Here is a 20,997-nt window from a genome sequence, read left to right on the forward strand (position 1 = left end):
ATGCAATCATATTTGGTTCTTTGACATTTCAGGACATGCTGAAGATATTTCCAAAACAAGGAAAGAAACAAAGAACAAAAACTCGTTGTTATGACACTTTAATGATCTTAAATCGAATTCTTTTTGGTTGTGAAAACATTTAAAAGTTTGGTTTATCGAGGAAATAATGTAAATTTGGTAGCTGTGAAAGAGAGTGTCACAATGCATACCACATTAATTACTGCTTCAGAACGGAGACCACATTTAGCAGCATCGCTAAAGTGTTTGTATCTTGTAAAAATAAAGCGTTTGCTGCTTGCAACGCCAAAACTGCCGTAGTGGGGTTTTTTCAACTATTTTTTCTTTAAGGAAAAAAAATGTCTTTAGCGTGTTCTGAAATTTCACTATAACATATTCGGTTGCATTTGAACTGCAAATATTTCTCTATTACTTTTAATATAGCGTTGAAGTACTTTAATTATCAATACAATCATTTTGTATTTTCTATTAACGTTTAAGATTTCTATACATTGACAAAAAAGTATTTTTAAAATAAAACGCATTCTTGAGCAATACTTATTTCGATCTCTTTCAATGTAATCTCATTTAACGTTGACCAAATCACAACTTTTACACGTATATAAAGAATATATATACATGTATATATTTATTTATTTATACATGAAATTCAGTTATAAAAACCATTAGGCGGGATACTTTGGATAGGAAATATGGTTAGAATAAGAACAACCCAATCTACCACTGCGAAAGCTTCCACGCTGTCTTTCGCAAGGTGTACAAGTCTCTTCTAAAAGCGTAGGAATTGTCTCTGAACCCTGTAATTTAAGCGTAACAGGTAATCCTCTAGCTGATGTAGTTAATCTGACATCTTTTTCTGTGTGAGCGGTTTTGATCGTTGTAGAAACAACAGTCTGTCTGGAGAACCCCATAGAAGATCTTGTTCTGTTATAACAACGCCTGAATAATTGCTTCAGATTAATAGCGTAACTGCCGTATACTAATGGATTTACGCAAGAATTGGAGACGGCAAACATGAACAATGCAGATTGCAACTGAGAGTCAACTTCCTGAGCTCCGTTTGGATCGAACATATACCATAACACCATTACAACATAAGGGGTCCAGCACCAGAAAAACGCTAAAACAATGATTATTGTCATTCGTAATGTTCTAGCTCTCGCTCTTTCGATGTGAGTCATGTCGGATCTTCTCAATCTTAATCTGTCTCTTCTGTGATGTTCCTCGGATAAATCTTCTAAAATAAAAAGAACTACAGAAATGATTTTTTTTATGGAAAGAATTTCTTAAAACTAATTTCTTATTAATCATGTTTCAAAGAATAAAACTTTAATTGTCTAATAATAGCCTGTTAGAAGTGTGTTTTAAATGCAATTATGTTATACTCTACGGACGAGTCACAAATATCTAATTAAAAGTGCTATGTTGAATTATTGCAGAAATTTAAGTGGAGCAATTACAGAAGAGAATCAATTTTGTTGTCTCGGTTGTTGAGATGATTAAAATAATGAAATGACAATGAAATCTATCAAGAAAGAATATCTAATACTTCTCATTAACACTATTAATTAATTTTAAGTGTTTTACATTTCAATTAAAATTAAATCTTTAAAACAAATTTGAGAAACTTACAAGCAGAAGCGGAAAGTTTCCATTTGAAATTGCGATCGTATAATAACTTCAAGTTTCATTTAAAAAGTTGTCAAGAAAAGAGAAAATATTTACCTTCAGTATCTCTGGATCTCCTTGAAATCTCCCATAATATTCTGGAATAGCAATAAATGATGATAAACAGAGGAATACCGTAAAGAGCTAGGAGACAGAAAAGATTATAAGCTGTTTGGTGCCACTCGGTAGGAAAAAAATTAAAGCTGACACATTGAATAAACTGAGGAAATTCCGGATGTTCTTGAACCCGAAATATGATACTCTGGAAAATAAGTAAAGAAAAAATATTCATTTTACTATTTATTTCTCTCCACTTCTTTATGCAATTCATATAATATTTAATATACTTTTTACAAGTTATAATAAATATTTAATCTGTTGCAATTATAAGGCTTAAAAATACATTAAACTATTTTGAATAATTTTATTTACTTATTAACTTTCATGAATAGGATTCAATTCAATTGTGGCAATAAATATGCAAATGACATTAATTAATTAATTATATTATAAACCATCTGAAATTTCTCTAAAGGTCATAATTTGGGTTATTATACGTAATTATCATAATATAAACGTATTGTTGAAACAATATGTTTAACACAATGAATTGGAATCAGAAAATTAAACACTTGAACTAGATGTGCCACAATATATTATATTGTTTACGTTGCTGGATATATTCTATTGTAAGTTTAATATTGGAGTTAGTGCTTACTTTGATTTCATTTTTTAATTATTTATAATTTTATTTGGGACGTTATATATTATTACGTTTCGCATCTTTGACTTCGTCTACGCCTTTTTTATAAAATTATCTGTATGTTAATTTAGTATGTATGTAATAAATTTAGCTAATTAAATATTGTAATCAATTCTTGGCATTTTAATTATTAATTAATTACATAGAATATTTAAAAACCTTGTCATATATATTCATTATCACCCAAATTCCGTTTGATACTACGACAAGCACCTCTGTTTGCTTGTACTGAACAAAAGATGCCTGATAGTAAATATAACTGGCTTTTTAGAAGTGTTATTACCATGCAGACCATTGAGTGTTTACTTGAAAAGTTATCTCGTAGGATTATAAGCACAAATATTACAATACAATACAAGTAAAGAATTAGGAGGCCGTATGTACTGTACCTTGGGCTTAGCTTTTGAAATGAAGGATAATGAGGGCGGGGAGAGAGGAAAGAGAAAGTGGGGGAGTGGAAAGGTAGATAGGAAAGTAGGCAGTGAGTCACCTGAGCAGTCAACCAGGGTCCGTTTCTGGCCAAAGAAAAATTTACATACACGGTGTGGGTCGAGGCCCAGCTGAATACATATTAGGTTGCTCATAGGATAAGGCAGTGGTTAGATAAGGCACTGCAAAAATGATAACAGCGTGACAAGACAGGCGCTACCTGTGACAAAACAGGACGTAAAGGCGTGATGGAAACACAACACTACGGTTAATAAAAACAGAGCAGGCGCGACGCGTAACAATTATTTTTTTTACTGACTCTCGACAGAGGGTGTGGAGTGTGGGCACGACAACCAAAACACGAACGCAAAACAAAGTAGGCTCAACGCGCAATAACAGGCGCCAATACACAACAGAGAATAAACGCGGGAGACAAACAAAAGTGGGCTTTAAGCTGGAAGCCTTTGCATGAAGAAACGGCATCAAGTAGGTGGAGGTTGGCTAGTGAGCAGTTGAAGGCCCACTACAGGTGAAGTCTAGAAGGGTGACTGCTGACCCTTTAATGAAGGCAGAAAAGGCCGCAAAGGTTTTCTTGATGTTGAAGAAGTCCGAGCAGTTGCAGGGCCAATGGTAGCCCTCGGTATACATTGCATTGACTAGGAGCTGCCGTTGATTTTTGTACTTTGGGCACAGGAAGATGACGTGGAGGGAGGCATCAATGTCTAAAGTGCAGTCGCCTTTGAGAAGGAACCTGCATAGGTAGCCTTTGAAATTCCCGTGCCCTGTGACAAATTGAGTTGAGTGATAGTTTGGGATGTAGAAGTCCATTTTCCTTCTGGATCGGAGATTTGGAAGAAAACCATAAGTGGTCCTACCAGTTACTTCGGAGTCCCACTTTTTTTGTTATAGCTGAAAAGTGTGCTCTTGAAGGCTGTTCCTGATCCAGCTGGTCGGTATACCACCGAATGTAATAAGTAATATTAAACTGGTGGCCAGTGGCTTTGTAGGCTAGGAAGTTATCCTTTTGTTGCCAACGACCACCAAGTTGTCCTTAACCCAGCAGAAAGTGGTATGGATGTGCTTGGTGGTGAGAGAGACAATGAGAGAGATTGTGTCCTTAATGATGATGTATACTTGGTATTCCTATATTTTAATTGAAGAAGGGCTGTCTTATTGTCGCTGTAGATGGTGATGTGTTGCGCTGTCCTATTGTTAAAGTTTGATTGACGTAGTGGAGAGCTTTCTGGATGGTGAAGCTCTCTGCTTGGTTGAAGGTACAGTGGGAGTCCAGCCTGTAGTAGGCCTGATGAATGATTCTGTTGGTGTCATTCAGCACAACAAGCGAAGCCCCTCCTCCCTGTGCACTCTTAGACCCGTCCGTAAGGATCCGGATGCTATTGACATGGTCCTATGAGGTTGGGACAAGATCCACTTCTGGTTGATGAGAAGCAGGGTGGATAGGGGAGTTGTACACATGGGTTTGGTGCAGGCCGTGTTTAGTAATTTCCTCTGCTATATACCGAATGGAGTAAGGGATTTTGTTAGCAGTCATGAGTTGCTCAGTATGGTTGTGGAAGTGGTACATCCAGTATTTTCAATTGCCTTCAGGTCTAAAAGGATAGTGTGGCAATAACCTGTAAGGTATTGGTGAGGGCAGTTTGGTAAGCCCTGGTAATGGAGATTAGGCAGGAGCGTTAAATGGAGATAAGTTTCCTTTTAAAATGATGTCTGTTGTCCGCAGCGCTTCAGATTTTTGCCCTGTACAGGATTGCTGGTTTGATAGCAGTGTTGTATATGAGAGACGAGTTACGAAAGTTGATTCCCCCATAGGTTTCCATAAATGGAGCGGAGGAAGTGGGCGAGGAGGATGGCGAATGTGTTCTAAATGGTAATTCCAGTTTAACATGTTGTCCACTATTATTTCCAGATATTTAATGTTGGTGAAACACTTTATCCTTTCTCTGTTAATTTTGACAGTAGAATTTTTAACTAACTTTTAACTTTTTCCTTGGAAAGAGTATAGACCGACAGTTTTTAGTGTTTATGGTGAGCTTGGTACTTGTGGCCCAGGATACATTTACTCTATGATAGTGTTCATTTCTTTTTGAAGTCCTTCTGGTTCTTGTGAGACAAAAAGGATGAGGGTGTTGTCAGCAAACCCGATGATTTCTGCTTTTGGGTACTCTTGGTGGTTGATTTGGATGTTGAGGAGGCTGTTATACACGAGCAGCCAGAGAAGGGGCCCAGAGCTGGAGCCCTGTGGGCAACTCCTTGTTACTTGTTTAGTGACAGTCTTTCCCTTGATAGCTGAAGCTGGCAAGCCTCTTGGACAGGAAGCTATTAACTTGATGTATTTCAGTGCTGTTAGGACAGCTGGCCACCAAGCGTGATCAAAAGTCTCCCTAAATTCGATGGACACTGCCAGGGTGTGGTTGTCCTGTTCCCTCGCCCTTTTGATTGTGTTGACCATTTGATAAAGAGCAGAATTTGTACTTCTATATTTCCTAAATCCGTGCTGATGTTTGTGAAAATAGTAACCTGTTTCAGCATGGCTTATGATATACACGAAGTGGTTGACTTTTATATGGCTCTATGAGAGAGCGATGTGTTTTTCCCTAATGATGATTTTTCTAATGATCGGGGCGACACTGAGGATGATATGTCTACAATTTTCTTTTATTTTACATTTGTTTAAGGAAGTGCTGTGTTTACAATGGTTTTGGAAGTCAGCGTAGTCGATGTTTCCGCAAATCTTGTTATGGTTGAAGAGTGTGGAAACTAAGTCCTTGTCTTCAATGTAATCTGGGACGTTCAAAAAAATCACTTTTGGTTGCCTCCCCTGTGAGATCTTAAGGTTAACCTTCGCTGCTATCTCCGGGATGCTTTGAACAGCCACACTAAAACGATGGCACCACACTTTTTTAGTGTGGTGCCATCGTTTACAGTGCTAACCCTAATGAACACACCGTTTCCTTTTACGCCTCGTACGGACCTGATGCTGACTTCCCTCCCAGCTATTGGAAATCAATTTTTTCCTTTAGGGTCTGTGTGGCATTCTTCATATCCGTTTCGTTGCCCTCTACATCAGGTTTTGGGTACAGGAGCAGGGCAACGCCACCATCTGTTCCCTCCCTGTTGACTTTGCTAGTGGGGCTTTTGTGGTTTGGCTTGAAACAGTGTTAGACTTGGTGATGTCAGCATAGCTTGGTTGATTTGGCTTGAAAATTGAGCCATAAAGAGGGACAGGAGGCTGAACCGCACGCATTTTCTGCTTTTGCCCAGTTCGAGCATCACCCCGAGCAGCTGGTTTGAAGCTGCATGCATGCGGATCGCAGCATCACGGGTCAGGATCCGCTGCTTCATACCAGTAGTGTTCTTGTTAGCGGGAATATTGGTGAGGATAGTATCCAAGCAGGAGTTATATTGTGGAAATGATCTCCTCCTCCACAAAGCCCAAGTTTGCCAAGTCCGAATCGCTCAGATTTGTCCCGAGGCAATGGGAGTCCGACCGGGAATTGTTTCAACTACACCAATCCATAGTGACGCAGAACAGGAAAATAATAACTTAAAAAGCACAAACAACAGAAAAGGCAGCTAGCGCAAACAAGAAACTAGTCTACTGCAGACTCAGCGTTGCCAGCAATAAAAGTTCACGTTGAAAGTTTCCTATAAAAGGGTTTCAAAAGGTGACTTAATAGCACCGTAGAAGTAGTGGGCACTAGTTTGCTTAATCAGGAGACACCATAGTTATCTATTGAAGCAGTTCAGGTGTTCCAGTAATCGCACCGCTTAATCATGAAGCAAGACCGCCGAACAGAGTCGCCGACAGAGACACAGCAATTAGGGTCCACGTAGCCACCAAAAAACGGAACCCGACTGTAAAACGTAATTTAAAGTAGCTATGAACCGATTAACAAAATCTCCCTCACTGTTGCCACCCGTCCGGTTTTCACCCGAACAGTCTGGTTTTTAATCCATTGTCCGGGTTAACTATTAATTTTGTCCGTACAAAATTAATAGTTAACCCGGGATTTCGTAGAAATTGTGAAATTATGATGAAACAAAGTACTAGCAAATATTTTTATAAATTTACTTTACTTTAACAGCGAAAGACTTCACACTCTCACCGAAACTTAAACGCTATCTTACGCCGACATATGTGTACCTGCTGTCGACCTTTTTCCTTTTTGTTTCTCAGTTCTTTTAAAGCTTAATTTAAGTTGCTACTACATAAGTCCCTAACTGGTTTAGAACTGGCGTGCACGTTTACGTTATTCTTCCTATGTTAAAATAACATTGCGCATGCGTCAGGGACTCTGTACGAAGAAACCTGACTAGCTGTCTGGGTCAACAATTTTGAAAAGGTGGCAACAATACCCGCAGTGCTGAACAGTTCACTGCACGAATTGGCCGATAGACAACAAAACAAAAGGCCCAATAAAACAAAAGACCACCTAATACTACTTAATAACCACTGAAAACAAGAAAAGATGTAAAAAGATAAAATCCAATACAAAATAAAGTAAAACAGCTTAAAAGCCGAAAATTCCGCTTTACGACGTGAGCTCGCAGAGCGTCCCGATCGCTGCCGTAATAGGTTCGATCGGAGTAGATCATTGACCTCGACGACTACTCCCGATGAAAAACATTGTAAGTCCTAAACTAATTAAGCTAGGAGCATGAAAGTTATGCTCCTTATGGTTAAAATTACTACAAAAAGCATACCCAATGTACGACCCGATCAAACAAGCGGCCCAGGAAGCGCAAAATTACGGACCTTAATAAGTGGCCAAAAATTAGGCCTAACTTAAAACTAAAAACGATTTTCAGATCCACTTAATATCTACTAAGCGAAAGTAAAAGTATTTCCGGATAAATTAAACAAGAAACGAGGAATTCTAAAACGATGTTCGAAAGTTGACCGTTATAACGGTCGCGGAATAGAGGCCTAAAAACGGCCTTAAACCCCCTTCCAAAAAATGTGTCAATTGAAACAATTTAAACGTTATTATTGGCCGGAATAATTAAGCAACAGAATAAAAACGATTAACTTACAGAAAGATGTTAATCGTTTTTAATACTGTAATTCCAAAATAATTCCAAAAACGCAATCCAACGCAAAACTGATGTTTATCATAACCGAACCAAGAAACCCGATTCTCCAACGCATAAGCACATATATTGTCGTTTGTTATTACTCGCTTTCATTAAATACTTGCGAACTTCAATGGAAGCGAACAGCTTCTTATCATGATGCCAAATGAAATGCGATAATGAATATAACTATTGATAGTTTTTTTGAAATATGAATTCCAGCGGCTACTAACATTAAACCAAAAATACTTATTAAACTATGAGATAATTTCTCAAGGAAATTGTAACGGTTGAACAGAGTTAATACGGTACAATCTGGATTAAGTAATTCTATTATGTTGTGTTACTAGCGAATTTTTTTTCCTGTTTTTTTTCTACCTGTTGTTATGGTACCTGTTGTTAATATTCAAATTATATAAATAAATAATAATTTAAGCACACTTAAACTATAAAACGTAAGTTGTATTTAAATCTAAGAATATATATATATATATATATATACTTTTAATAAATAAATAAATATATATATATATATATGTATATATTTATTTATTAAACGTAAATTGTATATAATTGTAAATTGTATATATATATAATATATATATATATATATATTTATTTATTTATTTATTTATATATTTATTTATTTATTTATTTATTTGTCAGTGGCGTAGCGTAGTGGGGGCGGCAGGGGCAGCCCGCCCCGGGCGGCACGTATAGGGGCGGCAAAATTTCACAATAAATAATATCTTGTAAAAATACCTAAATAAGGGGGCGGCGAAATTTTCCTCCGCCCCGGGCGGCTGACACCCACGCTACGCCACTGATTTATGTACAGTATTTTATCTTAAATTATATTTCTTTTCCAGTTATTTGCAATCGCTAGTAATTTAACTCAATAAATTCTATTTTTATTTGTTTACAAACATAATTATTTTAATTGAAAGCCATTTATTTTTAATTTAGTAATACTAATAAATCAAGCTGCGTATGTTTTATCAGATTTTTTCCTGTATTTATACCTTCAAAAGTAAAGAATTTACAACGCAAATTGACTAATTCACCTGAATGAGAATTTTAAAATCTTTAATTCATAAATTAATTCCTCTTTCAAAAAATTTAAAAAGAAAAAATAAAGAAGGAAACAGAATTTTATGATGTTAGAATATTTTATTATTTTTTTAGAAAATATCTGTCACAATGTCATTTCGTACTATTCCATATTCGATTATGTCAAAACAAAATAAATTTAAGTAGATTTTTGTCCAATATTTCTCAACGAATAAATTAAAAATAAAAAAAAAAATCAACGGTCAACTGAACAATTTCTATACCCTTTTTAAATTGGAAAAGTCTAACTGAATTATTCAAATTTATTCATTAGTTATTTTAAAAATTGCGAACATATTTTTTAATATAATTAATAATGCATTTTTTAGAAAATTCTGTTCATCATTTAATTCCTTTTAATATATTGTTGACAAGTTTTTTGAATATCATAATATTATTACGAGGCATTCAATGATAAAATCAAGAAAATATTTTATTTAGAAATTGTTTATGAACGTTTTTCTATTACAATTACTTATAAAAATTTTATTGGCAATTCCATTAAATTTAATTATTTCATTTCCATTTTTGCAACAGTATATTTGGGAGTTTACTAAATTCTTTTGAACGTTAATTCTATATCTTGAATGAATAAATAAGCAGAACTATGAAGATTTTATCAGGGTGACGTTTATTCGCTCTTCTGAAACTGGCACTAAATTCAGTGAGCGCTAAAGTGAAATATCTCACAGTACATATTATAGCTTATTTAGTAATGAGGATCTGAAAACTTAAAAGTCACCTGATTTGTGGTAACGATGTTCTTAATAACACAATTAATAAGTTAATATATTTATCATTTATCCATTGTTTTAGAAAGGAGAATGATTTAATACCTGATATGGTTAAGTAAATACATTATATTCCTCATCAGCATTCTTGCACGAATAATAATTTAACTAATTTGAATATATGTCTATTGTATTAATTTTCAAAAGCTGTTGAAAATTCACAATACTGTAGCGAGACTGTAGAAAGTGACCGAGAGACAAATTATTGTATTGAATAATGTAAATATATTATAGTTATATATTAAGCTTAGTTTTAAACTAACACTGTAAATGCAAATTATGAGTGTTTAAAATAGTTTCACACGTTAAATGTTAATTTAAATAGAAATAGTTAGTGAGATTGTGTTTAGATTGTAACACACACACACACACACACACACACACACACACACAAAGGCGCAGAGAAATTAAGGTCCTGGCCCTTCTTCATTCTTTTGACTTAATATTTATTTTATTCCCTTGGAATTACTTAAACTTTAGTTATGAAATCTAGAAAATTAATTTTAATATAGATATTTTGATACAAGCTCGTGTAATAGGCCTCTTTTTACCCCCAAGGTTACAGTCCCAATTTCCCTTCTCTCTCTCGTCTGAACACAGGTAGTTTGTCGTGGGTTCGCATCCGATTATATGCTGGCCACATTGAATTTTCCGGATTTTCCTCATGTATCTAACACCGAAATAAATGCCACTTTATTATATTTTCCATAGAAAGAACTATCTGATGATTGCCTCATCCCACCAAACCAAAATAAACCAATTTCTTTCGTCAACCCTTTCACAGCATTAATAAAAATAATTAACACTATATATTTTGCATTAATTTATTTAATTATTTTAATTCTTAACCATAATTTAAATTACAAATTGTAATTGTTTCACAAGACACTTTCAATTTAAATACAACAAGCGATAATTAAACATTTGATATGACATAAATAATTCTAGACTTGTTTTATATATTTTTTATTTCTTTTATAGAATTAGCTGACCGATTTTCGCGTTCTATTTCTCAATATCTATTCCTTATTGAGAAAAAATGCTAATGATGGATATTTCTAGATGGAAGAAGATGCCAAAAAAACTAGTTTACTTGTGCAGAAAAATAATAGAAATATTTATATAAATTATGTAAAATATTTTAATATTATTCCTATTTCAAAACAGGAAAGTAATCACTTAAAAGAAATTTATTGTTGTTACAATTTTCAATGATCTTAAAGATGATGGAAAAATACCCAAGAATAAAAGTAATGTCGAAAATATTATTTTCATTTTAAATATAAAAAAATTATGCTAATACTTTTTATTTTTCGAAAATTTCTAGATGAATAAATTACTATTTTTTACATAAGTTATACATGAAAACAAGCGAAACACAAAAAATTCATAATCGATAAAAGCGTTAAAATCTAATGCATTTTTCTGCTTTTTTTTAAATCATAAAACACTTCGAAAATTGTATCTCTAATCAATTTACTAATGTCGAAAAAGCAATTATGATGTTAACTAGCATAAAAAATTTGCTAATTTTTATATATAAATAAAAATTACATAATGTATGATGATAAAATGAAAACTTTAAAGGCCTAAATTTCTCCATTTGCATAAAAAATATTTTGAGGAAAGTTTCAGTTTTATTTCGACCACCAAAAATCCAAAAAAAAACAGGGAAGGAAAGTCAATAAGAATAAAATAATATATAAATATTTTTTCTAAGTATAATAATCCAATATATATATAAAAATTGAATTCTATAAATATATTCTGTTTCTTATGTACTCATAAATTTTCTAGTGTGTCATCATCTTATATTTGTTAGCATATCTATTCTTTCCTGGGAATAAAAATAAAATAAGTCTCTATAATAAAACTTTAAAAATAAAATGCAAGATACTAGACTGTCAGGTATATAAAACAATTTTTATTTCTAAATATATAAAATAAATACATAAAGGAAATATTATAAATATGCTTATAACTTAAATAAAACTGATCTACTTATAATAAGAAAAAATCTGTAAAATTTTTATATTTAAGCTACAAAGATTTTTTGTTAAAACTCTTTTACATAAATGAAGAAAGAAGTCAAATTGTTCACTGAGTGCATCCAGTAAAATATAGAAAGAAGTTTGGTGGAAGTATTTTCTTCTTTATTTAATAAGATAAGATAAGACTTATCTTAAATATTTTTCTATATTCAATATATAAATATAACGAAAAAAATATTGTGGCATTTCCACTATGCCGGGCTGCAATTTTTAATCATACTTTTAATTTATTTAATTTAAAATATATGCTCTCGATCTCAAATTAGTGGCGTATTACCCCTGTATATCATACTTTTCCGTTAGCAACGAAGTTGTGCTGGTAATCTATCTAACTCCTTTCAGGGAAAAATTCTCGAAATTAAGGAACGACAAGCATACAAATGGACAACAGTGAAAATTTATAGGTCTACAGTCTTTTTTCAAATTGCAGCCCAACAACGATGTATAATGCATAAATTGATACAAGTTAAAGGAAAATATTCATAGAATATTTGAATAATAATTGACGATATATTGTTTTTTTAATCAACATCTTCTTGAAAGTAAAACAAAAAATAGTTACATTTTATCTTACAATTCAGAGAAAATTAAGAATAGATTACACACGATTCTTCAAAATTCTTGCATAAATGTCTTCCAATTGGTTGCTAGGGATTTTCTTATAAAAATTATCAGAAGTATTCATGGTACAGTACATATTTTATTATATTACATAATTATAATTATAATTATAATGCATATTACGGAATATCATTAATAAACATCCACCTGTTTGTTATAACGAACTGTCATAACGGAAAAGTCGTTAGGATCGGCCGTTGGAAACGACCGTTAGGAACTTCCGTGGGAAGAACCGTTAAGTTTCGAATCGTCAACCATCGGACGATTGGCCGGCGGGAAGTGACCGTTGGCGGCCGTTGCGGGAACATTCAAATTTGATTGGAGCAGGGTTCGAACGCCGTCGACTATTTAAGTTCGTATCGCGATCGGCTGGGATGGTGTGATCGTATCGGAGTGATCGGATCGGATCGGATCAAGGGAGATCGTCGTTATCGAGGTGCTAACCAACTCTCTCGTTGGAAGTTACGTGTTTGTGTATGAACTTGTTCCTGACTCGGAGGTTTTGTTAATTACAAGTCTGTTTGTTCGTAAGGAGTTCTTTCGACGAATTTGTACGGGAATAGTCGGTTGTCGTTGGATTATTGTTTGTGCATAATTAATTGTAACTCTAATTTGGATTATTTTGTACATTTACTGTAAATATAAAATTTGTGTTTTTCGTCAAACCGACTGAGTGGTTATTTTGAAATTACATAATTATAATTATAATTATAATGCATATTACGGAATATCATTTAAATAAACATACACAAAAATATTAAAGTTAATACATATATTACTGAAATTAATGTTTTAAAATTCTGTTATATATATAGATCAAAATACTGGATACACAAAAACAAAATCTAGTGGCGCGTAAATTAGAATTTTGAATATTGTTTGTAGCATTATCACTTCAATATAATAAAAAAATTACTTTTTTCATATGCTGTTTTATGAAACTATACCTGAGATAAAGTAGATTAACTTTGTTTTATAAAGTTTTCAATTACTAAGATAAAATTCTTACTGTTGAATTAAAACTATTACATTTTTAAATTATGTTCTAAATAGTAATTTATTGTTTTAAAATAAAATTGATTATTATTAAAACGATTCCTTGGCTCTAACATTTTGTATTGTACTCTCAACACACGACCAATATGAATATTACTTTTATCTTTTTCTTTTATTTAAAAAGAAATATAGTGTGCTTTATAGACTCGGAGGAATATTGCACTTGGAAAGCCAGCAGTACCGCATTATCGAAATGATCCAGCCCGTATTTATTTCATGTACAGTACTCGTATTACTAACAATCAAACCCGAATATACTTTATCAAACAAAGTCTAGGAAATTCGAACGCTTAACTTTTCTCGTATATGATTTATTACTTTAGCATAACATTTTAAAAATATATTCAATTTTGAAATTTAACTTTTATTTTTCAGATCATTTTTATCATTTCCAAAAATACTGTATTTCTGAATAAAACAGCAACATTTCTTGTTTCTTGTCTTAGTTAATATTTCTTGGTGTAGCTCAGGTCTGGCGAACTGTACAAACTTATCAAATCTTGTAGGTTAAAGTGATGAAAGTTGAAAATTATACACTTTATTAATATTGAAGATGCATTTCGTATGAAGGACTGTGAGTCCGAAATGCATTTCCAAATATTAATTTAACAACTTATTCTAATAACTGCTGCTAAAATTATAGAACTTCAGTTTCATTGGTAATTTATGAATTAAAGGAATAATAAATAAAAACAATGTAAAACGCAGCAAATAAACTGTATATAGGCTTCCAGCTTAGTTAACTGAAATAAAACAAGTAAAATTACATTTTATTCACATTATAATTATCGCTATATATTAGAAGAATGTCTTACGTTTGAAAGATTAACAATTAAATAATGGCATGTATAATTTAAAGCAAATTGAAACCATCATCAAAGCGCACTGAAAAGTACTTGTGAATACTGTAGTATAACTAAAGTATTGAAGCAAAGGAACAGAAATTAACAAGTAAAAAATTATTTTCTACCAATTAGGAGAGTTCATGAGTGCTCATTTCTCATTAAGCTTCCTTAAATTCTTTCCTTACTACGTCCTTACTTATAGCAGTTGTTATTAATATGAAATAGTTGTATAATTTTCCGAAAACTTTCTCTTTCACATGTTCCTATTTCTTTTATAAATATTTTGAAAACGTTTCTTTTGCATTTTCGAACTTTTCAATATTTTAAAACTTTTTCGTTATTCTACTTACTCATAAAATCATTTATCACATTTACAATACGCTAATTTTCAAAATTAATTATGTGATATCTTAATTAAATTCATGAATATTTTATTATAAAATTGTTGGTTTAAAAGTGACGAATTATTTACAATAAAATTAAGAAGTATTTAACAGTTCAGAATGATTTATAGGCTTTAAATCTATATATATATATATATTATATATAATAATGGACATGTTTGTGCCTATATTTCACTCTGCAGCCAAAACTACACATCGCACATGAATGGTGTTTGTGTGTGATAGTAGCCCCAAATGTCCCATCGTGCACTATGGTGGTTGCCTCTCGATATCTATAAGGTTGTGGGAGACGTCATGCAAACGCACACTAAGAAGAGATTTTTCGAAATTCCCCCAGCGGGGGGAGAGGGAGAGCATTAACCTGAAGAACGGCTTCTACTGTACTATTTTAGATGCGATTTTTTATTTTTAATTACGTTTAGTTTTAATTAAGTACTTAGGCGTATTAAATTGATAACATTTCAGACATTGTTATAAATATTTTTTTTTTATATATTTCGATTTTTTAACCAAATGTTCGAACCGTTTTAAATTCGAATTTCTTTTTGCATATTGGTTCGATTATGAAACAAAGCGGGTATTTGCAGCTAGAAGTCAAATTAAAAACAGTTTGTTCGATTATCAGCAATTCTCAGCGGTAGGTGTTAAATAACAATTACTATGACTGTTGAAATATTGAATGTAAATAGGGTTTGCTTGCAAAATCCGCGCGAGCGAAGCCGCGGGTAACAGCTAGTTTAATAATAAATATGTTGTTACTTTTACAAGTTTTTAAAATATTTTGACATTTTCATAAAAATGAGTAGTGATTATTATTTAAACCATTATGTAATTAAATACATAATTTTATAAAAATTAAATTTGGATTTATTTTTATTCGAGTCATCTTTAAATTAATAATAAAGCACAGAAAAAAAATTAGGGAGGAAAAAAAGCAAAATTTTAAAATGAAGCAAAAATAAAAATTTTACTTTAATTTCAATAAAAATCATAATAAAATCGACACTTCTCTGAATTAAAAAATTCAGCAAGGAGTCATTGCTTAACTTTCCCGACAACATTTAAATTTTTTTTTTCAATGATATTTTATTTTTAAAAAAATTTATATTACTAATTAATTTAAAATGGCAAAAACTTAATTTTGAGGGTAGGGATGAGTTTTATTTTTTTTAAAAAAATGTAAATGCTGATAACGAGTAAAATCTTCATTAAAAAGTCCGACCCTACTGAAGATACACACAAACCCCTTTATCTCCCCATCCGTCGATCTTTAACCACCGAAATTGAATACCATCAATTCCCCTAATACATAAAACTTCCTGCAAATTTCCGGAAATTTCGACAATAAACACAGGAGTTATTAAGCTTCAAACATGGTAAACAAAAGCGTGCTTCCCTATACACTAACATACATATAGAAACACCCGAATTTATTATTATTTTTTCTATTTTTTTACATTTCTCGGCGTTTAAAAATCCCTCGTGTCCAAAAATGGAAAAATCTTGGTGGGTCATTCTTTGACCGATCCCCATAATTTATATATAAACTGAACCTAAAAACTAAAAATCTTTTAAAGATATATTATTTTTTTATTTAAAAACAAATAGAATATATTTTTTAATCATTTAAAATTAATAAGTTGGTTCGAATAAAATAAATGAATACTAAATATTTAAATTGTTTTTCAAAGAATTAAAATACCATAGTATTTTTTAAAGTCCATATAATATTTCTTACGCAGTTTTTTTATAATTACAATATACAACTGTTAAAAAGATAAATATATAAAAACTTTTTTATATATTATTTTCTCTTTTATATATGTAAAGAAAATCTATTATTTATATACGTATAACATATTACATGATTTTAAAACTGAATTGGTTAGAAACAGCTTTTAAATTGTAAGCTTCTTTGAAATACCTCCTTTCAAAATGATCTTACTGAGTATTAATATAAGTGAAATAAAAGAAAGTGAGCATTGCAGACTACACTTTTTGATTCGATGATTGAAGAAAACTCTTGCTTAATCGAAGAAGAAAAGTTGATCGAGTTAACAGTATCAAAATTTGTTTGTCTACTTCTCCAATATTTACTTTTTCTTAGCTAAAAGAAAAAATACTTTAGAAAATAACTTGTTCAAAAAGTCTATTTTCTAAATATTTTTTTATAAATATTAAATGACGACAGGAAAATTTAAAAAGTTAGACGTGAGGGAATAAAGCGGATGACTATTTTATATGCTATTAAATCAGAATTTTTTTTATCATTCTGCATTTAATTCTTTTTTAGTAATATGATTTTTGAATAATTTAAAACTTTAATGTCTTTTTTACCCTTCTTTAATTATTCTGTAAAAGTTTAATTTTATTATTTTTACTACCAAAAGTTAAATACAAAACATTGAAAATTCTTTTTTGAATTTCTATTTTTCTAAGAATAATACATTGTTTTTGAAATCTCTTTTTCTTTCATTTTATGATTTACATCATAAAATTCAAAGATCAACGGCATTTACTTATAATTCCGTAGATATTTTAAAATTATTTTCTTAGAATTTTAAAAAATATTTTGGAATTAAAAGCATTCATTTGCAGCCAAATAGGAACATACTGTACGGTACATATGCAAAGACATAATTACAACATGGAAGATTTCATATTTGATAATACAAAAATTATTTAAAGTAAAATGAGATTTTACTTTAAATAATTTTTGACAAATGAGATTTGTACAAATGAGATTTTAATTTTTATTAATTAAATATATATAAACGTTAAATTTATTTCAGATATATATAAAATAACTTCAGTTAAGGCTCAACTATTGTAAAGTTTATTCTTACATACAGTGTAAGAATTAACTATGAAGATTCATTGTATAAACTAGAGAAAAATTAGTTTATATGCAATAATAAATTGTTATATTAAGCAACTCAGAACAAATAATATAAAACTTTTACTAATTAATTTGTGTACATAATATTCATTTTTATACTTTATGACAGATGAAGAATCTTGTGTTAGCCTACTTTTCATTTGATCTTCACTTTATATCAACTAGCTTAAGTAAAGACTACGAAATCTGATCTATCTGCATTAGATATATCATACTTAATGTATATAATTAGCAAATTACGTTTAATTGAGATATTAATCAAACTGTCATATCAATAAAAATTTCATTAATTACATGCCACGAACATTGAATGAATTAATACACCAATCAAGTACATTAAATTTTTTTTTAAATGTCTACGCTAAACTTTATGCCTCGAACAATTAATGAAAATTTTTATTACTAAAACAGTTTGATTAATAGAGTGAATGAAGTTTACTCTTATAATTACCTACTTTAAATAAGGTTGGTAATTAGTTTTTTCTAACGGTAAAGATGCGTTTTTGAGGAAATTACTTTCATTATAATAATATACGAAACTTAATTTTTGAAAAAAATATATATATATTTTCTACTATTTTTTAGAGTATCATAAGGGATCTAATCATAAAAATTTGAAAATTTTACAAGTTATTAGACCTCCCATTCTTAATTGTATGAATTATTTCGCTTTTTAAATTCACAGTTTTAAAAAATCTAATAATAAAATAAGTTAAATAGTATAGAACTTCCATATTATATGACTCCTCTATTTATTTATTATAATTAAAATATAAAATAATAATAAATATGGAGCTATAGTAGAATTCATCAACAGCTTGAAGAATGCCTTAACGTTGAAAAAGATTAATAGAAAAGAATTATATCTACTAAATAAGAGCTGAAAACATTTAAAATTTAATTGAAATATATATATAGTTAGCTGTTTATTTTTCTATTACCATTAAGTAATCATTTATATGTTTTTCCTTACGACTAGGTGTATTAATGGACACAAGGCATTTCCGAATCTTCTATAGACCGATACACGTATCGGCCTATAGAAGATTCGGAAATGCCTTGTGTCCATTAATACACCTAGTCGTGAGGAAAAAAACAAATAAAAGAAGATACTGTCTCGGAATACATTATCATTTATAATTAAAATTTAAATGAAAACCGATAAACTAATAAGCTATAATAATAAATCACGAAGTTATAGGGTCTACCATATACATATTAATATTATTTGTTGACAAAAAAATTTATGCATTCTGATTACTCAAAACTCGGCATGCAGCTGTCTTGGATAGGTATATAAATGATTTGTGATCCGATTGCGTGCCAGCTAATGCCACTAGAGAACATTAAAATTGCTACCCCGGTATGCTATAATAAAAATCCTCGCAGAATCTCACTCCGTTCAAAATTTTCAGTCCATTCTTTTGGAGGTCTTCGAACGACAGTGCAGTCAAACACAGCTGACGGAGTTTTGACAAAGACAACATCATCGGATTGACAGAAGCAGGATGGCCGTTTCTCATAATTGTTCGCCATCTGGGCCGTTCAAACTCGACTGTGAACAGATGTTGGGGTAGTGGATGTGTCAAGGCACTTACAATGCAGCCAGATCTGGATTCTCTAGACATACCACCATGGTAAAGCGAGAAAAAAATGAACATCTGCAACAAGTGAATAGAGGACTAATGAAGTAAGCTTTAATTCCTCTTTTACAATTAAACAGCTCACTACCTCCATTAAGTGCTGTTCTGGAGAACCAATTTTTAAAACAATAGATCACCTCTTAATAGCAATGCGAGGGACGTTGAAAATATGAGGTTAAATTCGAGATTTCCTGAACATACGTCGTCTCACAAATGTTCAAAAGAGTCTAAAGAATCTGCAGCGGCAGTTGTAACATCTGTAGGGAAATCTGTCGCAGGATAGCATAAGATACATGCTTGATCGTATCGCTTCATGTATCTAGGAAAGAGGATGTCGTACAAGGTATTAAAGGCTTCTTTAAATGCATAATTGTTTCACAGGAAATTGTTCTTTTGCTGCACTAATAAAGTTTACTTCAATTTCAATGTCCTCTTACAAGTTAGTGCGTAACATTTTGTCAGTGAACGTAATTCATAAGTAAAATGAATTACGTTTACTAGTAAACACGAAATAAAAACACCGTTATTGACCATATTTCAGTAATAAGTCTGGATTTTATTGATGTGATATTTATTCCATTCGCAATTTGACGTAATTCTTTATTCATAGTTATTACAAGTATATAAAAAAGTTAGTGACAATCAGACATCATTTCTTTATTTATGTAATAAACAACGTAGATAGCGATAATGCATAAGTTTGTATTAGTTCGATGTAGATGTATATACGTATCATCTTGAGCAGCGTTTCTCAAAGTGAGCGATAACGCCCCCTTGTGGGCGGTGAGTAAATCTAGGGGGGGCGCTGGAGGCAGGGTACTAAACGGTGACCAAAGGCAAAAGTTGCGGTCACTGACAGCCGTTCCCTTTCCTCTGCTAAACGGATAAGAGGAAACATTGCGTTTAATGGTTTCCAGATGTTGAGAACAATGTACGGTAAGGGCACAAAGTGTAAGATTCACAGAAAAGTTTTCCTAAGAATATTTCCAATCCTTTCTCACACAAGAGAAAATGAGTTAGGGGACGTTGGGTATAATTTTACGGACAAAGGGGGCGGTGGATCGAAAAAGTTTGAGAATCACTGATCTTGAGTAATGGTTATAGCATCTTACTTTTCGATGTACAGGATGTCCCTAAAGTCTGGACACATAGGAAATCTCATTAACTATAATTTTTCCCTCCACAGATTAAGTGAGGCATTGTCAAAAGAAGAAAGAATTGAACTAGTACTCTCAGTAGACAAACGATATGACTATTGAAAAGTGGTCATGTGGAGTGGTCTCCTCGTTCACCTGACCTTAGTCCCCTTGATTTCTTTTTCTGAAAATGATGGAAATCATCTTCAAGACATTATTTAATATTCCAATTGAATAAGATGTTAATAAAATTCATTTCTTGAAAATATGTATTTTTGCCTATGTGTCCGGACTATAGGGACAACCTATATTAAACCAAACAAAATACTGTTAACAATTAAGAAATTTGAAACCAAAAGTTTGTTTATTTTTTACAATCTATATATATAATCGAGATGAATTGATAATAATAATAATAATAATCAGCGCAGAGCCCAAACGGTTAGGAGTTGAAAGTTGAAATTTGGTA

General features: G+C 31.6%; 1 protein-coding gene across 3 annotated transcripts in view; it reads right to left on the reverse strand.

Moving 5' to 3' along the window:
- Nucleotides 1-296: 296 nt before the first annotated feature.
- The window catches only part of LOC136985593 (adipokinetic hormone/corazonin-related peptide receptor variant I-like), a 102,843-nt gene continuing 82,142 nt past the window's right edge, over nucleotides 297-20,997 (reverse strand). Inside the window, exons 2-3 of one of the 3 annotated variants that reach the window (XM_067282915.1) lie at nucleotides 1,744-1,948; nucleotides 297-1,252 (exon numbers count right to left, since the gene is read on the reverse strand). In XM_067282915.1, coding sequence (XP_067139016.1) covers nucleotides 684-1,252; nucleotides 1,744-1,948 — 774 coding nt within the window. In that variant the 3' untranslated portion in view covers nucleotides 297-683. Of the gene's footprint in view, nucleotides 1,271-1,743; nucleotides 1,949-20,997 lie in introns of all 3 variants that reach the window. The other 2 variants (XM_067282913.1, XM_067282914.1) reach the window with 2 other exon arrangements.

This window comes from Centruroides vittatus, unplaced genomic scaffold (genome assembly GCF_030686945.1).
Source record: "Centruroides vittatus isolate TY-2023 unplaced genomic scaffold, ASM3068694v2 contig_971, whole genome shotgun sequence".
NCBI lineage: Eukaryota > Metazoa > Arthropoda > Arachnida > Scorpiones > Buthidae > Centruroides > Centruroides vittatus.